The following is a 22,501-nucleotide window of genomic DNA, read 5'->3' as shown; positions in this document are numbered from 1 at the left end:
TAAACAAAATGGCGGAAATAATTTGAAAACAGCTACTGCAGCATTTTTTTGATAAATTATTGTGCAACTGCCCGACTAAAAAAATATTGGTCGATGAAATGGGGTCACCTCTAAAAATACTAGATCAGCATTGTTACTCTGAGATTGTGAATATGGGCCCTGACCAGTAATAACAATGTTTCTATTGCCAAACCTCCATCCATATGTAACAGTATAACTTTACGGCGTCCCCTCGCCCCAACACGGGCGCGAACCTGGGACCTTCTGCACACATCAACAACGGTCGCCCATGAAGCGTCGTTACCCATCGCTCCACAAAAGCCGCGGCCCTTGCGGAGCAAGGGGAAACCCTACTTAAGTCTCAGAGCAAGTGACGTAACTGATTGAAATGCTACTAGCGCGTACCCGCTAACTAGCTAGCCATTTCACATCCGTTACACTCACCCCCCTTTCAACCTCCTCCTTTTCCTCAGCAACCAGTGATCCGGGTCAACAGCATCAATGTAACAGTTTTAACTTTACGTCGTCCCCTCGCCCCGACACGGGCGCGAACCAGGGACCTTCTGCACACATCAACAACAGTCACCCACGAAGCATCGTTACCCATCGTTCCACAAAAGCCGCGGCTCTTGCAGAGCAAGGGGCAACCCTACTTAATGTCTCAGAGCAAGTGACGTAACTGATTGAAATGCTACTAGCGCGTACCCGCTAACTAGCTAGCCATTTCACATCCGTTACACATAGAAAGGCCCTGTCATTGGCAGACTAGTTCACTCTTCCGAACTCCCATATGATCACTACGCTGGCCTCCATGGGCTTCTGTCTCAAGCCACTGTTGGCCGTCTTGCAGCAGAAAGATTGCAGGTGAGACACAAATCCTACATGCCAGACTTGACTGACTGGAAACCAGTGGACGTAAACCACTGTACTCTGCCTAATGTGTTTGTTTCACAGGATCAGTTATAAGTGTGGCGGCTCATCATTCCCAACTAATGGTGCAACTATTTTTTATGTGAAAGACTACTGTACTCTTATCTTCCTCACTCCTGCATCACAGAGCACGTCCACGGAGTCCCCTTCAACCGCCTGGTGGATGTGCTGAGGGCCTATAAGGAGCTGCACTACAGAGACGTGGCCCTGTTCACCGCCATCTCTGACTGCGTGCGGTGTGGAAGGTCTTTTGCAACACAAACAAACATGGAGGAGAGTGAACGTGACACATGGAGCTCGTACCTGAAAGAGGGGCTACTTCGGTCGCATGGCCGTGGTTTGGGTATGAAAAGTCTGACATGGACCAGAAAACCGCCCTCTGCCAAATATGCCGCAGGCCGGTCACGACAACAGGCTCAAACAAACACCACTAATCTCTATTACCAGTACGCAAGAATCATGTGAAACAGTACGGAGAGAGTCTACGGATGAGACCCAAAAAAGTACAGTTGAGTGCTCAAAACAAACCCCCGACTCAGACGTTGCAGGAGGCTTTTGCCCGCGGCACACCATACGGCAAAGAATTACGAAGATGAAAGGAGATAACTGCTGCCGTTACAATTTACATCTGCAAAGACATGGCCCCAATTTACATGGTCGAGAAACGGGGGGTTCGTGATTTGGTGCTAACACTCGACCCAAGGTACCAAATGTAAATTGATATGTGACACATATTCATTCCAAAATAACATGCAAAACAGGTAAGCCTCCCCAAAAATACTCTTCAACTATAGTTGCAAACAAAATAAATATAGGCCTAAAATATATTTTTATTTTGTTTGCAACTATAGTTGAAGTGTTTTCTATTTACCTTTTTAGATTTTATACCTTGATATATTATATTTTGTTACATGCTTAATTGAAAATTTGCACAAAGGTTCTAAATAAAAGGAGAAATGATAAAATATGAGTAAGTACCTTTTATTTGTTGAGTTTAATTCAAAATGTAATAAGAAATAAGCCTTTACATGTGGTCATTTTATATAAACTATTTATTAATTCAATTTATATCGTGATGTGTATCGTTATCAGGATATGAAAATACCTATATCGGATATGAGATTTTGGCCATATCGCTCAGCCCTTCTGTGTACTATACTATACTACTGTATACTATGGTATAATTGACCATACTACAGTATTCTATACTACACTATATATACTAATACTATACTGCTTACCCCCTTAGCTACACGATTTCGAGTAATATTCATCCACCTCTGGCCTGCTCGCCTCCCTACCTCTGAGGAAGTACAGTTCCCGCTCAGCCCAGTCAAAACTGTTCGCTGCTCTGGCACCCCAATGGTGGAACAAACTCCCTCACGACGCCAGGTCAGCGGAGTCAATCACCACCTTCCGGAGACACCTGAAACCCCACCTCTTTAAGGAATACCTAGGATAGGATAAAGTAATCCTTCTAACCCCCCCCCCCCCCTTAAAAGATTTAGATGCACTATTGTAAAGTGGTTGTTCCACTGGATATCATAAGGTGAATGCACCAATTTGTAAGTCGCTCTGGATAAGAGCGTCTGCTAAATGACTTAAATGTAAATGTAATATTGCCTATATTCTTATTTGCTATAGCCTATTTCAATTCATGTTATATTTACAGAATGCAAGAGAACAATGTAGACATTTTTAAGTTTCACCAAAGCAGCGCTAAATGTCCCGTCATAAAATGTTTTAGTTTTTTCTCTCTCCAGTAGCGGATGATTTCTCCAGCCGCTCTATTTCATGATCAAACAATTAGCCTACAACTCTGTTAGATCATCTCAGAAAGTTGTAAATTGTTTTTGAATAACCTACAAATATGGTAGGCCTAACGTAATATTGAGAGAGGAGAAACAATAGCAAGATGTAAACATTTAATGAGAAATTTGAACAAAACTTAGTTGATCAATGTATTATGTAACAGAAATAATGCATGCATGCAAGGTTGTAAAAAAAAATCCATCTTTGCCATTGTGAACCAAACTGTCAAAAGTCTAATCCTACTAATTTAAATATCATAAAAGCATTAAGACCAATTAGAGTTATGAAAAGTATTTACCAAATATTCTAATAGTGTTTGTCCTAAAGTTTCTGCTTTTAAATGTGAACAATTATGTAAGTTGGAGTCTATGCTTTTCTCAATCACAACTTTATTTTGAATGACAAATTTATATTTCAGACCACAAGAAGTGAAATTGTGCAAACAATACCAAGATGGAAAAATCGAGTTAGAAATTTAAAGAAAACTGAGGCTACCGCTGAGGAAAGCTTGTGAAAGAAAACGATCTGTAGCCTAGTTGGCCTAGGCCTATTTCCATATTATTCTAGCAACAGCTTCTACCCCCAAGGCATAAGACTCCTGAACAGCTAATCAAATGGCTACCCAGACTATTTGCACCCCCCACGCTGCTACTACTCTCTGTTATTATCTATGCATAGCCACTTTAACAACCCTACCTGCATGTACATAATTATCTCAATTACCTCGACACCGGTGCCCCCGCACATTGACACATTGACTCTGTACCGGTACCCCATGTATATAGCCCCGCTATTGTTATTTACTGCTGCTCTTTAATTATTTGTTTTTCTTATCTCTTACTTTTTTTTAACTTTAATTTGTTTTAGGTATTTTCTTAAAACTGCATCGCTGGTTAAGGGCTTGTAAGTAAGCATTTCACTGTAAGGTCTACCTGTTGTATTCGGCGCATGTGACAAATATATTTTTATTTGAATGTGCAACCTACCTTAAACTCATAGTAGCCTAGGCCTAATAAGAGAGGAGGATTATGAAAAATGTGAATCAGTTTATAATTATGCAGTTTTAAGGACAGCAGAGTTGCTTGCTCAGCAGCCCATGATGTTGACTGTCACCTGCTCCATCTGCACGCTTCAGCACACACAGACATGCCCGCCCACCTCTTTCATGCCACAGCTCCACCTGAGAGGAATAGGCTACTAGAAATGATTTAGCTCCACTAAATATATTTTGCCAATGTCGGGATTGATCTCAATGTCAGGATTGATCTCATCCCTCCCTTAGCATGCAAGCTTGTGCTCGCTTCTTTTTTATCATGGGGAGGGGGCGGTTGGCCAATAGGGTGTGATACCATCGTATAGCACAATGTTTTAGGAGTGCATAATCACGATGGGGAAAAGGTTGACATCGCCCAACCCTAATACAGTTACATAGATTTATGCAGCATGGGAGCACTGTTTCTGATACACCGGCCTTTGATAAGATTCCCATAGCTTCTAGCACCTAGAATACTGTTCAGTGGTGATATTGATCCCTAAGAGTCTGTGTTTGAAGTCGTAAGATTACTCCCCTCCTCTAACACTCTTCTCGTCTAACATGTTCTGTCGATTGTAAGTGATTCTCTTCCTGTCAGCGTTTGAGGATCTAGCGTTCTGCCCCACGGCCATGTTGGACGCCTTCGCAGAGAGAGTGACCATGAGCCCGGACGCCCTGGGGCTCAAAGACGTCCTCAGCGTGCTGAAGACCTACTCGTCCCTAAACCACAACCTACAGGGCTACAGAGAGCCGTGAGTCTCCACCATAGAATTAGAATGTACCATAGAAATAGAATGACATTGCTGACATTTTTATTTCTATGGTCTCTAACTCGCCATACCATCTCCGTTTCCCTCCTCCCTCTTCTCTGCATTACCTTAATGTGCGAAGTTAAAGAATGGCTATCTGTACTTACAGAGGCCTAGACCCTGTTCGAATACCTTAAATGCAGGCTTCCATTGTTCCCACCTTAAGATACAGTATTTACTGATTCGACTAGGTTGGTGAAAGTTGAAGCAGTAGGGTGGAAACTATGTATCTCACTTATTCAGTTACTTACAGATCAATAGTTACCGCAAGAAACAGAGTAAGCAAGGCTACATTTTGATGGAACCGACAGTAATCTCTGCTTCCTACTATATAGCACTTTTGCAGTGTGCACAGCTACAGCTGTATTTGTAAATGGAGATCGGTTGGCAATCAATATTCAAAGCAGCCACATAACAGTCGCATAACACAAATATATCAAATCAAGTTTATTTTCTATAGCCCTTCGTACATCAGCTAATATCTCGAAGTGCTGTACAGAAACCCAGCCGAAAAACCCCAAACAGCAAGCAATGCAGGTGTAGAAGCACGGTGGCTAGGAAAAACTCCCTAGAAAGGCCAAAACCTAGGAAGAAACCTAGAGAGGAACCAGGCTATGAGGGGTGGCCAGTCCTCTTCTGGCTGTGCCGGGTGGAGATTATAACAGAACATGGCCAAGATGTTCAAAATGTTCATAAGTGACAAGCATGGTCAAATAATAATCAGGAATAAATGTCAGTTGGCTTTTCATAGCCGATCATTAAGAGTTGAAAACAGCAGGTCTGGGACAGGTAGGGGTTCCATAACCGCAGGCAGAACAGTTGAAACTGGAATAGCAGCAAGGCCAGGTGGACTGGGGACAGCAAGGAGTCATCATGCCCGGTAGTCCTGACGTATGGTCCTAGGGCTCAGGTCCACCGAGAGAGAGAAAGAAAGAGAGAAGGAGAGAATTAGAGAGAGCCAAGATTTTCAAAATGTTCATAAATGACAACCATGGTCAAATAATAATCAGGAATAAATGTCAGTTGGCTTTTCATAGCCGATCATTAAGAGTTGAAAGCAGCAGTTCTGGGACAGGTAGGGGTTCCATAACCGCAGGCAGAACAGTTGAAACTGGAACAGCAGCAAGGCCAGGTGGACTGGGGACAGCAAGGAGTCATCATGCCCGGTAGTCCTGACGTATGGTCCTAGGGCTCAGGTTCTCAGAGAGAGAGAAAGAAAGAGAGAAGGAGAGAATTAGAGAGAGCATACTTAAATTCACACAGGACACTGGATAAGACAGGAGAAGTACTCCAGATATAACCAACTGACCCTAGCCCCCCGACACATAAACTACTGCAGCATAAATACTGGAGGCTGAGACAGGAGGGTTCAGGAGACACTGTGGCCCCATCCGATGATACCCCCGGACAGGGCCAAACAGGAGGGCACCACTAGAGAGATATCTTCAACCACCAACTTACAATCCTGAGACAAGGCCGAGTATAGCCTACAAAGATCTCCACCACAGCACAAACTAAGGGGGGGCGCCAACCCAGACAGGAAGATCACGTCAGTAACTCAACCCACTCAAGTGACGCACCCCTCCTAGGGACGGCATGAAAGAGCACCAGTAAGCCAGTGACTCAGCCCCTGTAATAGGGTTAGAGGCAGAGAATCCCAGTGGAGAGAGGGGAACCGGCCAGGCAGAGACAGCAAGGGCGGTTCGTTGCTCCAGAGCCTTTCCGTTCACCTTCACACTCCTGGGCCAGACTACACTCAATCATATGACCTACTGAAGAGATAAGTCTTCAGTAAAGACTTAAAGGTTGAGACTGAGTCTGCGTCTCTCACATGGGTAGGCAGACCGTTCCATAAAAATGGAGATCTATAGGAGAAAGCCCTGCCTCCAGCTGTTTGCTTAGAAATTCTAGGGACAATTAGGAGGCCTGCGTCTTGTGACCGTAGCGTACGTGTAGGTATGTATGGCAGGATCAACTCGGAAAGATAGGTAGGAGCAAGCCCATGTAACACTTTATAGGTTAACAGTAAAACCTTGAAATCAGCCCTTGCCTTAACAGGAAGCCAGTGTAGGGAAGCTAGCACTGGAGTAATATGATCAAATTTCTTGGTTCTAGTCAGGATTCTAGCAGCCGTATTTAGCACTAACTGAAGTTTATTTAGTGCTTTATCCGGGTAGCCGGAAAGTAGAGCATTGCAGTAGTCTAACCTAGAAGTAAAAAATGCGTGGATTAATTTTTCTGCATCATTTTTTGGACAGAAAATGTCTGCTTTTTGCAATGTTACGTAGATGGAAAAAAGCTGTCCTTGAAACAGTCTTGATATGTTCGTCAAAAGAGAGATCAGGGCCAAGAGTAACGCCGAGGTCCTTCACAGTTTTATTTGAGACGACTTTACAGCCATCAAGATTAATTGTCAGATTTAACAGAAGATCTCTTTGTTTCTTGGGACCTAGAACAAGCATCTCTGTTTTGTCCGAGTTTAAAAGTAGAAAGTTTTCAGCCATCCACTTCCTTATGTCTGAAACACAGGCTTCTAGCGAGGGCAATTTTGGGGCTTCGCCATGTTTCATTGAAATGTACAGCTGTGTGTCATCCGCATAGCAGTGAAAGTTAACCTGTTGAGGACAGAGGGCGCTGTTTTCACTTTGGGGGAAAATCGTGCCCAATTTAAACGGCCTCGTACTCAATTCGTGCTCGTACAATATGCATATTATTATTATTACTATTAGATAGAAAACACTCTCTAGTTTCTAAAACGGTTTGAATTATATCTGTGAGTAAAACAGAACTCCTTTTGCAGCAAACTTCCTAACAGGAAGTGGAAAATCTGAAATCGATGCACTGTTCTAGGGCCTGCCTATTAAAGTCCTTGATATTTATTAGTTTAGATGCACTTCATACGTCTTCCACTAGATGTCGACAAGCAGTGAGAGAAGAAATTGTGTGTGTAACTTGATCTGGGGTCGAATAATAGCTTTTGGCATGACGTGTCACCAGTTTCCTGTTTTCTGGAGAGCGCGAGAAGGGACCTGGATTTGCCTTCTGATAAGCTGTCGTTATGGACGACTAATATCTCCGGCTTTGATTTTATTTGATACATGTGACAATATCAGCGTAAAGTATGTTTTTTCAATATAGTTTAATCAGATTATTGAATTTTTTTCGGGAGTTTTGCCGTGTTCCATTCTCTGAGTTTGTTGACGATGGAGAGATTCGCGCCACTTGGCAAGTGTGCTTGCTAAATCGAGAGGGAAAAAGGCCGTTCTAAAACCAAACAACGATTGTTCTGGACAAAGGACCCCTTGTACAACATTCTGATGGAAGATCAGCAAAAGTAGGACCCATTTTATGATGTTATTTCATATATCTGTCGTTGATTGCATTAAGAACTAGTGTATCTATCATTTCCTATACAACATTTTTAGTTATGTTTATGAATAGTTATTTGGTCAGAATATGTGTGTCAGAAAACGTGTCAGAAAAATATCCGGACGTTGTGGGAAAAAGATGCTACGTTAGCACAATGTATAACCACTGATTTCAGCTCTAAATATGCACATTTTCGAACAAAACATAAGTGTATGTATAACCTGATGTTATAGGACTGTCATCTGATGAAGCTTATCAAGGTTAGTCAAAAATTATATATCTTTTGCTGGTTTATTCGCTATCGCTAACGTGCCTATTGCTATCGCTAACGTGCCTTGATGAATGAATGCGGTAGTGTGGTAGGCTATTGTAGTAAGCTAATATAATGCTATATTGTGTTTTCGCTGTAAAACACTTAATAAATCGGAAATATTGGCTGGATTCACAAGATGTTTGTCTATAATTTGCTGTACACCATCGATTTTTCAGAAATGTTTTATGATGAGTATTTAGGTATTTGACGTTGGTGTCTGTAATTACTCTGGCTGCTTCGGTCCTATTTGTGACGGTAGCTGTGATGGTAGCTAAAATGTAAAACTGATTTATACCTCAAATATGCACATTTTTCGAACAAAACATAGATTTATTGTATAACATGTTATAAGACTGTCATCTGATGAAGTTGTTTCTTGGTTAGTTTGGTTGGTTCTTGGTTAGTTAGGTTGGCTTTGTGCATCCTACATGTGCTGTGAAAAATGTCTGTCCTTTTTTGTATTTGGTGGTGAGCTAACATAAATATGTGTGGTGTTTTCGCTGTAAAACATTTTAAAAATCGGACATGTTGACTGGATTCACAAGATGTATATCTTTCATTTGCTGTATTGGACTTGTTAATGTGTGAAAGTTAAATATTTCTAAAAAATATCTTTTGAATTTCGCGCTCTGCCTTTTCAGTGGAATGTGGGAGGAGTTCCGCTAGCGAAACGCCAGAGCCAAACAGGTTAACATTATGTTTTCGAATAACATCCCCAAGAGGTAAAATATATAGTGAAAACAATAGTGGTCCTAAAACGGAACCTTGAGGAACACCGAAATGTACAGTTGATTTGTCAGAGGACAAACCATTCACAGAGACAAACTGATATCTTTCCGACAGATAAGATCTAAACCAGGCCAGAACTTGTCCGTGTAGACCAATTTGGGTTTCCAGTCTCTCCAAAAGAATGTGGTGATCGATGGTGTCAAAGGCAGCACTAAGGTCTAGTAGCACGAGGACAGATGCAGAGCCTCGGTCTGACGCCATTAAAAGGTCATTTACCACCTTCACAAGTGCAGTCTCAGTGCTATGATGGGGTCTAAAACCAGACTGAAGCGTTTCGTATACATTGTTTGTCTTCAGGAAGGCAGTGAGTTGCTGCGCAACAGCTTTTTCTAAAATTTTTGAGAGGAATGGAAGATTCGATATAGGCCGATAGTTTTTTATATTTTCCGGGTCAAGGTTTGGCTTTTTCAAGAGAGGCTTTATTACTGCCACTTTTAGTGAGTTTGGTACACATCCGGTGGATAGAGAGCCGTTTATTATGTTCAACATAGGAGGGCCAAGCACATGAAGCAGCTCTTTCAGTAGTTTAGTTGGAATAGGATCCAGTATGCATCTTGAAGGTTTAGAGGCCATGATTATTTTCATCATTGTGTCAAGAGATATAGTACTAAAACAATTAAGTGTCTCTCCCGATCCCAGGCCCTGGCAGAGCTGTGCAGATCCAGGACAGCTAAGCCCTGGAGGAATACGCAGATTTAAAGAGGAGTCCGAAATTTGCTTTCTAATGATCATGATCTTTTCCTCAAAGAAGTTCATGAATTTATTACTGCTGAAGTGAAAGCCATCCTCTCTTGGGGAATGCTGCTTTTTAGTTAGCTTTGCAACAGTATCAAAAATAAATTTTGGATTGTTCTTATTTTCCTCAATTAAGTTGGAAAAGTAGGATGATCGAGCAGCAGTGAGGGCTCTTCGATACTGCACGGTACTGTCTTTATAGGTTAGTCGGAAGACTTCCAGTTTGGTGTGGCGCCATTTCCGTTCCAATTTTCTGGAAGCTTGCTTCAGAGCTCGGGTATTTTCTGTATACCAGGGAGCTAGTGTCTTATGGCAATTGTTTTTCGTTTTTAGGGGTGCAACTGCATCTAGGGTATTGCGCAAGGTTAAATTGAGTTCCTCAGTTAGGTGGTTAACTGATTTTTGTCCTCTGACGTCCTTGGGTAGGCAGAAGGAGTCTGGAAGGGCATCAAGGAATTTTTGTGTTGTCTGAGAATTTATAGCACGACTTTTGATGCTCCTTGGTTGGGGTCTGAGCAGATTATTTGTTGCGATTGCAAACGTAATAAAATGGTGGTCCGATAGTCCAGGATTATGAGGAAAAACATTAAGATCTACAACATTTATTCCATGGGACAAAACTAGGTCCAGAGTATGACTGTGTGGCAGTGAGTAGGTCCAGAGACATGTTGGACAAAACCCACTGAGTCGATGATGGCTCCGGAAGCCTTTTGGAGTGTGTCTGTGGACTTCTCCATATGAATATTAAAATCACCAAAAATTAGAATATGATCTGCTATGACTACAAGGTCCGATAGGAATTCAGGGAACTCAGAGAGGAACGCTGTATATGGCCCAGGAGGCCTGTAAACAGTAGCTATATAAAGTGATTGAGTAGGCTGCATAGATTTCATGACTAGAAGCTCAAAAGACGAAAACGTATTTTTTTTTTTTGTAAATTGAAATTTGCTATCGTAAATGTTAGCAACACCTCCGCCTTTACGTGATGCACGGGGGATATGGTCACTAGTGTAACCAGGAGGTGAGGCCTCATTTAACACAGTAAATTCATCAGGCTTAAGACATGTTTCAGTCAGGCCAATCACATCAAGATTATGATCCGTGATTAGTTCGTTGACTATAACTGCCTTTGAAGTGAGGGATCTAACATTAAGTAACCCTATTTTGAAATGTGAGGTATCACGATCTCTTTCAATAATGGCAGGAATGGAGGTGGTCTTTATCCTAATGAGATTGCTAAGGCGAACACCGCCATGTTTAGTTTTGCCCAACCTAGGTCGAGGCACAGACACAGTCTCAATGGGGATGACTGAGCTGACTACACTGACTATGCTAGTGGCAGACTCCACTAAGCTGGCAGGTTTGGCTAACAGCCTGCTGCCTGGCCTGCACCCTATTTCATTGTGGAGCTAGAGGAGTTAGAGCCCTGTCTATGTTGGTAGATAAGATTAGAGCACCCCTCCAGCTAGGATGGAGTCCGTCACTCCTCAGTAGGTCAGGCTTGGTCCTGTTTGTGGGTGAGTCCCAGAAAGAGGGCCAATTATCTACAAATTCTATCTTTTGGGAGGGGCAGAAAACAGTTTTCAACCAGCGATTGAGTTGTGAGACTCTGCTGTAGAGCTCGTCACTCCCCCTAACTGGGAGGGGGCCAGAGACAATTACTCAATGCCGACACATCTTTCTAGCTGATTTACATGCTGAAGCTATGTTGTGCTTGGTGACCTCTGACTGTTTCATCCTAACATCGTTGGTGCCGACGTGGATAACAATATCTCTATACTCTCTACACTCGCCAGTTTTAGCTTTAGCCAGCACCATCTTCAGATTAGCCTTAACGTCGGTCGCCCTGCCCCCTGGTAAACAGTGTATGATCGCTGGGTGATTCGTTTTAAGTCTAATACTGCGGGTAATGGAGTCGCCAATGACTAGGGTTTTCAATTTGTCAGAGCTAATGGTGGGAGCCTTCGGCGTCTCAGACCCCATAACGGGAGGAGTAGAGACGAGAAGACTCGGCCTCAGACTCCGACTCGCTACTTAATGGGGAAAACCAGTTGAAAGTTTCTGTCGGCTGAATGAGCGACACCAGTTGAGCATTCCTACAGCATTTCCCTCCAGAAGCCATGAGAAAGTTGTCCGGCTGTGGGGACTGTGCGGGGGGATTTATACTAACGTTACTATCTGTACTTACTGGTGGCACAGACGCTATCCCGCTGAATGCAACCTAACTCTATATGTTTCTCTTGACCTGACTGGTTTCTCCCTGGCCATAGGTTCCTGGTGGGCGTGACCCACGTGTTGGTGTCCTACCTGCCCAAGATGGCTGCCTGCGAGCTGCTGAAGGTGTTCTACTGCCTGAGTCTGCTGGGCCACTTCCACACCACCCCACTGGAACAGCTGCTGCAGCAGGAGACACTGGAGGAGATCAGTGCCAGAGGGCAGGCACTGTCAGCCTAAATTAAGATACAGGCATTGTCAGCCTAAATTAAGATACTCATATCTGATTAGATTTTCAAATAATTAGATTTAGAAAAAATTCTTATACATCATTATTAAACATTATTATACATCTATTATACATTATTATAATACAGATATGCTGAATTCCAAATCGAACTGCTATCCCCTACCCCTTACTCCCTTACTCCTGTAAGAAGTGAAATGGGTGTAAGCAATTTGGCAATATTTCTACCCAGCCAATAAGAAGGCAAGAGGATGCGATTACCATCTTACTTAAACCTATCCAACCAGCTGACCCCTTGTCCTCCATGTCCGTACAGGTGGGTGGCTGCAGAAGGGGATGGGGAAAAAAGCTGCATATAGTGGACCTCTGTCTCAGGCTGAACCGACCTTCTCTCCCTAAGCCCCTGACCGTCCCTCCCGAGGCACTGGGCTCTCCAGCCCCTAACGACGTGTCCATTAACCCAGGGCTGTCTATGACCCTGCAGAGCATCACCCAGGAGTGCTGCTACAGGAGGGTGTGATGGTCAAAGACCTATACTTCATAGGTAAATAGGACCTCACTGTTAGCTTGGTCCCAATGTTCCCTCTAAATTATTTTAGGCACTGAGCAAATTTCAGGTCTGCTGAGCGCAAACTTGAAGGTTGTGAAAATTCTGTGCAACCTACGGCGCGCGTTTACTGTGACCACAGGCTGTACCCGGCCAAGTAGACTAATATTTGATCAAAATGTAGGTCTGCCAGAGTGGCCTACCATCAAAAACTATGGAGAAAAATGCATCCCAAAACGTTTTATTATGGAAATAGCTGTTCTATCATTCAGCTTACAGTAGCATCCAATGTGTGGTGTTCATTGTAGGCCTACATTCCATGAGACTTTTGGGGAAAAAACATGCAGGGCTTGACATTAACCTGTTTATCCACCAGTCCTTCAGACAAGGAGGTGACTGAATGTTGTTGTTTGATGCAAGAAACCACTTTTCAAAATAAAATGCATTATTATTCCCGTACCATTATTACAGAGAATCAGACAAATTATGCTACCCGTTGCCTGTTGACTACAACACTGCCCCTTTAAGACAAAAAAAGTTGTTTACCTTACTCGTTTTTCAAAGATGGCTAGAAATGCACACATTTTGTGCTCTTGTAGGACACAACCACTCACCCATTGTTGACTAGTGTTAGGTTCTAATTTTTCAGATTAAATAACTCACGGACACGAGAGAAGCTTAACCAAGTGTATTTCTTCCCAAAGGGTCGACACAGCTGTATTCAGACAAAGACATGTTCCCACCACTACAAGTATATATACTCCACTTTAGGCACCCCTCCTTCTCTCCAATCTTACATCTTATGGTTTGACAGGAAGAGGGTAATAGGATAATAAACCATAATTTCTCCCTTCAGGGGATCTGACCTGACCTCAACCCATCCTTCGCCTAATCCACAGATGTCCATCCGCTTCGCCTATTGCAATCCTGTGACCTCCTCCCGTCCACCAAACACATTCCAAAGCCATCTGTCTTTTTACAGAGAACCATTAACCTCTGGCATAAAAACCAGTCTCCTTTATATACTATGCTAATGCGTATAACAATGTTCAAAGTTTACCCTGAATCCAACACCAGAAATGAGCTATAACTGGGCTAATAACTCACTAACTAAAAAAGAATATGAACAAATGTGCACAGGTGGCTACATGCAACTTTCGCTTTGATCTCAAAACAAGCGCATCTACTTGCTAACGCTCATGCTGTAAACACAGTCCAGTTCAAAGTGAATGGCACAGATCCATATATGACAATGGCTATTTGCAAATAGGCCTACTGCAGCTCTGATTGGTTATGCCGCACTGGTTTGTGTAGAGTACGGGTCGTGACTGTCAATGAAATATAATCCTACTCCAATGTGCAATGTACAAGAAAATCCTACTCCAATATACAAGAACATTTCTTGCACAGTTAGTTTTGCATACTAAGTCTTGCATAGTTCATTTTGTTTCGGTATGTTACATTGACAGTGGCTAATATTGCTTCTACCCCCAAGCCATAAGACTGCTGAACAGTTAATCAAATGGCCACCCGGACAATTTATATTGCCCCCCCCCCCCCCCCCCCCCTTTGTTTGTTTTTACACTGCAGCTACTCACGGATTATTATCTATGAATAGTCACTTTACCCCAACCTACATGTACAAATTACCTCGACTAAACTGTATGCCTGCACATTGACTCGGTACCCCTGTATATAGCTTCGTTATTGTTATATTATTGTTTTACATTATTTATTTATTTTTACTTTAGTCTATTTAGTAAATATTTTCTTAAATCTATTTCTTGAACTGCGTTTTTGGTTAAGGGCTTGTAAGTAAACATTTCACAGTAAGGTCTACATCTGTTGTATTTGGCGCATGTGACAAATACAATTTGATTTGATTTGAAAATATTGTGTTCTGGGAGGACAGATCCAAAATTCATACAACCACTGCACATCATTTTTTTTTTAAGGCAATGAGGCTGATACAACAGATCAGACCATTTAGCTTTACATTTTGATAAAGTTTTATTTCTTCATAATACAGTATAAACTCAACAATGCACACATGGCTGTCGGCTACGTGCGAATGTTCCAAAATGCAATTAGCGTGAAAACACCATTCTCAAAAGCGTGTGACAGAAATTAAGAAAATGGAGATCTAAAGATCCATCAACTAGCATGTGTTACTCATGTGACGAAGATTATGCCTATAGCTGCTGGACAGTATAATAACATTGATTTGAAAACCAATAGAATGTGAGAATAATGCTGGTTTCAATGACATATTAAGTATTTAGGCTATAAAATATGAGAGATATTTATTGTGAGAATAATGCTGGTTTCAATTACATATTAAGTATTAAGTATTTAGGCTATAAAAGAATTCCCTCTTTCTATGGTCGTATTTTAGCAAGGCTTCTTTGAAACAACGTAAGACATGCTTCATAAAATGACATAAAACGTCTCGGTTTTATACAATGAAGTTTATGGTTAAATAGTTTCATAACCTCCGCTCAGATGCAAGGTGGGTGATGTGTGGTGCGCAACAGGCACTATCCTTCACTCTCACCGGTCTTGTGACCATTTGATCTGAACAAACAGTGCCTTGAGTAATTCGACATAATCAAGCTTTAGACGTTAATGTTAATTATCCTTTATTAGGCCTATATTTGTCAAACATAACTGGCGTTTAGCCGATATTTATATAAGTATCATTAAAGTTTGGCTACATTTTCTGGCGCCTTCCTCGTCAGCATTGGTTTGGACATGAGGCTGTAGCCAATATGCATGTCACCTACACATTGACATGTAGGCTTTTATTTATGTATATGATCAATAGATTTGAATAATACAATGTTGGCCTCTGATCCAATTCTGAGCGGAGTAATTGTTTGATGTTGTGATTTTTGTGTGATATTTTTTTTCCCTTGTCCATTCGGACAATTTAAATCTATATTCTTGGTCTTTGAAAAAATAAAATTTTTTATATTTTTTTTATCGTCCCTGACGAGGACAAGCGTTAATGTCGAGCCATGTGACGTGTCATATGGACAGGGTTGTTTTGCACTTTGGGACTATTCCAATTGGTCCCAAAATATTAAGTGTGATTTTTTGGGGGGACTCTTGTTCGTTTGTCTTTATGCACCAAACAAACACTATTCAAATTTTAGATTGAGTGCGATGGTACCTGCTTTCTTCACTATTTCATTGATATCATGGCTCTAGGAAAGCTCAGTCAATTGAGCTAAAGTATTTGAAAGAAACAAATACCATCTGTTAGATTTACAGGAATATACGATTCAGTTAATCTGAATTAGATCTGAGGGTGTAGTCGCTCCCACTCAAACGCATTCAATCACTGTTTCAGTCATATTAATGTTATCCAAATTAGGATCAAACTATTCTTGTATTCTCTCCCCCTGATGTAGAATTGCAGTATTCTGCGTACCCCCGATCTCTTTCTGTTATGGTAGCTCCCGTCCCCATGGCAACCAGGCTATCAAGATGCATCATTTGGCGATCCTAGGATACACCCCAGTCGTGGTGAGTCTTGCACCCTAATGTTGTAGCCTCTTGTTTTAAGCTCTCACTAATGTGATTGTGTCTTAACTGTCTCTTGTTTGTATTTTATTATTAACAAACAAATGTCCCTCAAATGTCCCTGATAAAGATTGACTTGATATGGTCTTCTGATTAAAACTCTTCCATTTTTTTTCTGAAAATGTGCCATCCTATTTTGATAAGGTGAAATGTGAGCCATGTTTAGCATTCTTATTTATGACTCTTAACTTTGTACATTTGAGAGACATTGTAATACACTAAAATAATGTTGCAGAGCCCATCTTGAACTTGACTTGACTTCAAGGCCCCCTACTAGGTACCCCCACTTTTACCCATCCCTCGTTTCTAAATACATTATTTCCCGTCCCTCTCCATTGCTAGGTGTCGGAGCACGAGCTGGACTATCTGTCCGAGGAGGAGAGAACAGAGCTCCGCAGAACACGGATCTTTCCAGAACAGGAGAGACCTGCTAAAGTCGATCAAATGACAGACAGACGGACATGGAGAGAGGGGGGACATGGCTCATTCAGTCAAGAGAACCTAGGCCTGGTTCTGTGGTCAGTCTTGTCACGATCCGGTCCTGTTTCGGTCCTGTCATTCGTTGCACAGGAACTGCTGGTATACTGAATTGACTACATGAGGACTGTTGTCGAAAATATCTCTGTGTGAGTGTCTGGACTATACAGTTAACTGCATAATGTCTCACTATTTAACTAAAAAGTAAATGGGAACCAACTCCCATCTGTGTCATTGCTCCTCATATTTGTGAGTTAATCTGTGTTGGAGCGTAAATGTTCCAGTTTAAGTAAGTTAAATCCTGTTGAAGTAACTTTAAAGTTAAATAACATAACTTTAAACATCTTAATACCTTGCATGGGTTATTCCTAAATAGTCTAAATTCATATCCTCACCTCCCCTCCTTCATCTGCACTGATCTGCAAGAACTGACCAGCCCAATCAGTGCAGATGAAGGAAAGGAGATGAGGAGAAGAAGCTACTCTAGACTATTGAGACAGAGAGCCATGTTTCTACTGGGTTTGTGTGTCTCGTTTAGAATAAGTTGTCACTTGAGATGAATCTGTGGCCTTGCCAAAAGTGAGGCCCAATCCTAAATGGACCCCTAGACCTTACACCCTGTGGAGATTGGATATGATTTGATGGGTTTAAGGAATAACGTGAAACTTCAACCTAGCCTACCAGAGGGCCAGTTGAAATGAATTACCAAATTGCTTACACCCGTTAAATCCTCTTAGATCTCAAGTGCATAGGGTGAGGGTCTAGGGGTTGATTTGGGATTGGGCCTGAAATTGTTCAGATTGATGCCATTGAAATGTGTTGAGTAGAGGTAGTTATGCGAACTGATGTTATAATAAAAATTGCCTTATAATCATGACTGTCACTTAAACTGAAAATAGAATGTCATAGAAGCAGTCTTCCACTATATACAGTACCAGTCAAAAGTTTGGACACCTACTCATTCCAGGCCTTTTCTTTATTTTTAAAATGTTCTTATGTAGAATAATTGAATAATAGTTCTGTAGAATAATAGTGAATACATCAAAACAATGAATTAATACATATGGAATCATGTAGTAACCAAAAAAGTGTTTAAAAAATCCAAATATATTTTATATTTGAGATTCTTCAAAGTAGCCACCCTTTGCCTTGATGGCAGCTTTGCACACTCTTGGCATTCTCTCAACCAGCTTCATGAGGAATGCTTTTCCAGCAGTCTTGAAGGAGTTCCCACATATGCTGAGTACTTGTTGGCTGCTTTTCCTTCACTCTGTGGTCCAACTGATCCCAAGCCATCTCAATTGGGTTGAGGTCGGATGATTGTGGAGGCCAGGTCATCTGACGCAGCATTCCGTCACGCCCTTGCACAGCCTGGAGGTGTGTTTTGGATCATTGTCCTGTTGAAAAACAAATGATAGTCCCACTAAGCACAAACCAGATGGGATGGCGTATTGCTGCAGAATGCTATGGTAGCCGTGCTGGGTAAGTGTGCCTTGAATTCTAAATAAATCACTGACAGTGTCACCAGCAAAGCACCCCCACACCATCACAACTCCTCCATGCTTCATGGTGGGAATCACACATGCGGAGATGATCCGTTCACCTACTCTGCGCCTCAAAGACACGGCAGTTGGAGCCAAAAATCTCAAATTTGGACTCATCAGACCAAAGGACAGATTTCCACCAGTCTAATGTCCATTGCTTGAGTTTCTCTGCCCAATCAAGTCTCTTATTATTGGTGTCCTTTAGTAGTGGTTTCTTTGCAGCAATTCAACCACGAAGACCTGATTCACGCTGTCTACTTGGGATAGTTTATGTTGAGATGTGTCTGTTACTTTGAACTCTGTAAAGCATTTATTTGGGTTGCAATCTGAGGTGCAGTTAACTCTAATGAACGTATCCTCTGCAGCAGTAACTCTTGGTCTTCCTTTCCTGTGGCGTTCCTCATAAGAGCCAGTTTCATCATAGCGCTTGATGGTTTTTACGACTGCACTTGAAGAAACGTTCGTGTAATGCAGTAACTCTTGGTCTTCCTTTCCTGTGGCGTTCCTCATAAGAGCCAGTTTCATCATAGCGCTTGATGGTTTTTACGACTGCACTTGAAGAAACGTTCGTGTAATGCAGTAACTCTTGGTCTTCCTTTCCTGTGGCGTTCCTCATAAGAGCCAGTTTCATCATAGCGTGTAATGTTCGCTATTGTGCTAAGCTAATATAACGCTATATTGTGTTTTCGCTGTGAAACACTTAGAAAATCTGAAATATTGTCTTGATTCACAAGATCTGTGTCTTTCATCTGCTGCACGCTGTGTATTTTTAAGAAATGTTTTATGTTGAGTAATTAGCTAATACACGATGGTCTCTGTAGTTATTCTAGTCATTTTAGTGAGAGTTGTGATGGGGCTGCAATGGTAAACTATGATTTATACCTGAAATATGCACATTTTTCTAACAAAACCTATGCTATACAATAAATATGTTATCAGACTGTCATCTGATGAGGTTGTTTCTTGGTTAGTGGCTATTTATATCTTTATTTGGTCGAATTTGTGATAGCTACTGATGCAGTAAGAAAATGGTGGAGTATGGAAGTGGTGTCTTTTGCTAACGTGGTTAGCTAATAGATTTACATATTTTGTCTTCCCTGTAAAACATTTAGAAAATCAGAAATGATGGCTTTATTCACAAGATGTGTATCTTTCATTTGGTGTCTTGGACTTGTGATTTCATGAACATTTTATTATATGATATCCCTGTGGCTTTAGGCTAGGCTATGCTAGTCACCTTCTTAAGGTGTGTCTTCTTAAAATCATTGAAATGCATTCCAGGTGACTACCACATGAAGCTGGTTGAGAGAATGCCAAGAGTGTGCAAAGCTGTCAAGGTAAAGGGTGGCTACTTTGAAGAATCTCAAATACAAAATATGTTTTCTTTGATTACTACATGATTCCATATGTGTTACTTCATAGTTTTGATGTCTTCACTATTATTGTACAATGTAGAAAATAATAAAAATAAAGAAAAACCCTTGAATGCGTAGGTGTGTCCAAACTTTTGGCAGGTACTGTGTATAAATACATACAGTGTATTCAGACCCCTTAACTTTTTCCACATTTTGTTACGTTATTCTAAAATTCATTTTCGGTCTAATTCTCATTTCTGGAAAAGGCTTAAAATAAAAGTTAAAATCCAGGTCATGTGACATGATTAACAAAAACAGGGCACTAGTCACATATAATATGTTGGCTCTTGAGAACAATACTGATGTGATGAATTGGTGGCCTTGCCAAGAGTGAAACAAATTATTGCCATGTCATTTAGTAGAGTTGGGTACTGATGTGATAACTAAGTGGCCTATATTCATGCCTGTAACTAAAATAAAATGTAATAGTAACAGGAATCCCTTAAAATCTGTTTTTAAAAATTCAATTAATTTATTGGAGAAACTATCAAAGGTTTTCACAATGTTTGTCACATATCTGGTTACTATTTTCCATGATTTCTTAATCTGCCATTGTGCATATGTAGACTTGCTGACAAAAATGGTTGAGATGTATAGAATCTGTCCCAAATTGTACCCTATTCCCTACAGTGCATTCGGAAAGTATTCAGACCCCTTGACATTTTCCACATTTTTTACATTACAGCCTTTTTCTAAAATGGATTAAATTAAACATTTTCCTCAATCTACACACAATACCCCATAAATGGAAGAAGTTTGGAACCACCAAGCTTCCTAGAGCTGGCCGCCCGGCCAAACTGAGCAATCAGGGGAGAAGGGCCTTGGTCAGGGAGGTGAACAAGAAACCGATGGTTACTCTGTACTCTGAGAGAGCTCCAGAGTTCCTCTGTGGAGATGGGAGAACCTTCCAGAAGTACAACCATCTCTGCAGCACTTCACCAGTCAGACCTTTATGGTAGAGTGGCCAGGTGGAAGCCTCACCTCAGTAAAAGGCAAATGACAGCCAACTCTTGAGTTTACCAAAAGGCAGCTAAAGAACTCTGACCATGAGAAACAAGTTTCTCTGGTCTGATGAAACCAATATGGAACTCTTTGGCCTGAATGCCAAGCGTCACGTCTGGAGGAAACCTGGCACCATCCCTACAGTGAAGCGTGGTGGCAGCATCATGCTGTGGGGATGTTTTTCAGCGGCAGGGACTGGGAGACTAGCCAGGATCGAGGGAAAGATGAATGGAGCAAAGTACTGAGGGATCCTTAATAGAAACCTGCTCCAGAGTGCTCAGGACCTCAGACTGGGGTGAAGCTTAAACTTCCAACAGGACAACGACCCTAAGCACACAGCCAAGACAATGCAGGAGTGGCTCTGAATGTCCGTGAGTGGCCCAGCCAGAGCCCGGACTTGTACCTGATCGAACAGCCGTGGAGAGACCTGAAAATAGCTGTGCAACAACGCTCCCCATCCAATCTGACAGAGCTTGAGAGGATCTGCAGAGAAGAATGGGAGAAACTCCCCAAATACAGGTGTGTCAAGCTTGTAGCGTCATACCCAAGAAAACTCGAGGCTGTAATCGCTGCCAAAGGTGCTTTAATAAGTACTGAGTAAAGGGTCTGAATACTTATGTAAAAATACTGATGAAAATGGCACTGACAGAGAGGGCTGCCGTGCTTATAGCTCTTAGGAAACTTTGCAGTATTTTGTTTTTTATGTCTTATTTCTTACATTATTAGACCAGATTCTTTTGTGTTAATACATACAGCTGGGAAGAACTACTGGATATCAGAGTGCCGATAACTCACCAGCCCTACGACCATTACGACTTTCCCGAATTGGATCCTTTGTGCGTACTCCCCAGGGCAATTGAACTGATTCCAGAGGCCGATCCAAAACACCGCCGGCGGAGGAGATGTACTCGGAGTGGTCTTCTAGTCTGACTTCCAAGTATATTACTTGCTAAAGTTCAGTCTCTGGATAATAAAGTTGACAAGCTCAGGGTGAAGATTTCTTTCCGAAGAGACATCAGGGATTATAACATACTCTGTTTCACGGAAAAATAGCTCTCTCGGGATATACTGTCTGAGTCCGTCCAGCCAGTTGGGTTATCAGTTCATCACGCAGAAAGGAATAAATATCTCTCCGGGAGGACGAAGGGCAGGGGTGAATGTTTTATGATTAACGACTCATGGTGTGATTGTGATAACATACTGGAACTCAAGTCCTTTTGTTCACCCGACCTAGAATACCTCACAATCAAATGCCGACCGTATTAGCAAAATTTAGAAAACGCTACCGATGCTCTATCAACACATTGACTGTAGTACTTGTGCTGCTAAAACACTCAACCACTGCTACTCCAACTTCTGAAGGAAGTTGTAGACATCACAGACAAACTGAAATGGTCCACCCACACAGACAGCGTGGTGAAGAAGGCACAACAGTGCCTCTTCAACCACAGGAGGCTGAAGCAATTCGGCTTGTCACCAAAAACACTCACAAACTTTTACAGAGGTACTATCGAGAGCATCCTGTCGGGCTATATCACCGCCTGGTACGGCAACTGCTCCGCCCACAACCGTAAGGCTCTTCAGAGGGTAGTGAGGTCTGCACAACGCATCACCGGGGGCAAACTACCTGCTCTCCAGGACACCTACACCACCCGATGTCACAGGAAGGCCAAAAAGATC

The 22,501-nt window shown here is 41.9% G+C and overlaps 1 protein-coding gene across 1 annotated transcript; it reads left to right on the top strand.

Moving 5' to 3' along the window:
• Positions 1–790: 790 nt before the first annotated feature.
• LOC129860065 (FAST kinase domain-containing protein 2, mitochondrial-like) lies at positions 791–17,731 on the top strand. Its single transcript, XM_055930406.1, has 6 exons — positions 791–864; positions 1,020–1,273; positions 4,356–4,527; positions 12,061–12,795; positions 16,212–16,326; positions 16,726–17,731. The coding sequence occupies exons 1-4, from the start codon at positions 791–793 to the stop codon at positions 12,242–12,244; spliced, it is 684 nt and encodes a 227-aa protein (XP_055786381.1). The 3' UTR covers positions 12,245–12,795; positions 16,212–16,326; positions 16,726–17,731.
• The last annotated feature ends 4,770 nt before the right edge of the window (positions 17,732–22,501 follow it).

Source organism: Salvelinus fontinalis, chromosome 7 (genome assembly GCF_029448725.1).
Source record: "Salvelinus fontinalis isolate EN_2023a chromosome 7, ASM2944872v1, whole genome shotgun sequence".
Lineage (NCBI taxonomy): Eukaryota > Metazoa > Chordata > Actinopteri > Salmoniformes > Salmonidae > Salvelinus > Salvelinus fontinalis.
The sequence above is the reverse complement of the archived record's forward strand: the minus strand, read 5'-3'. Positions and strand labels throughout refer to the sequence as shown.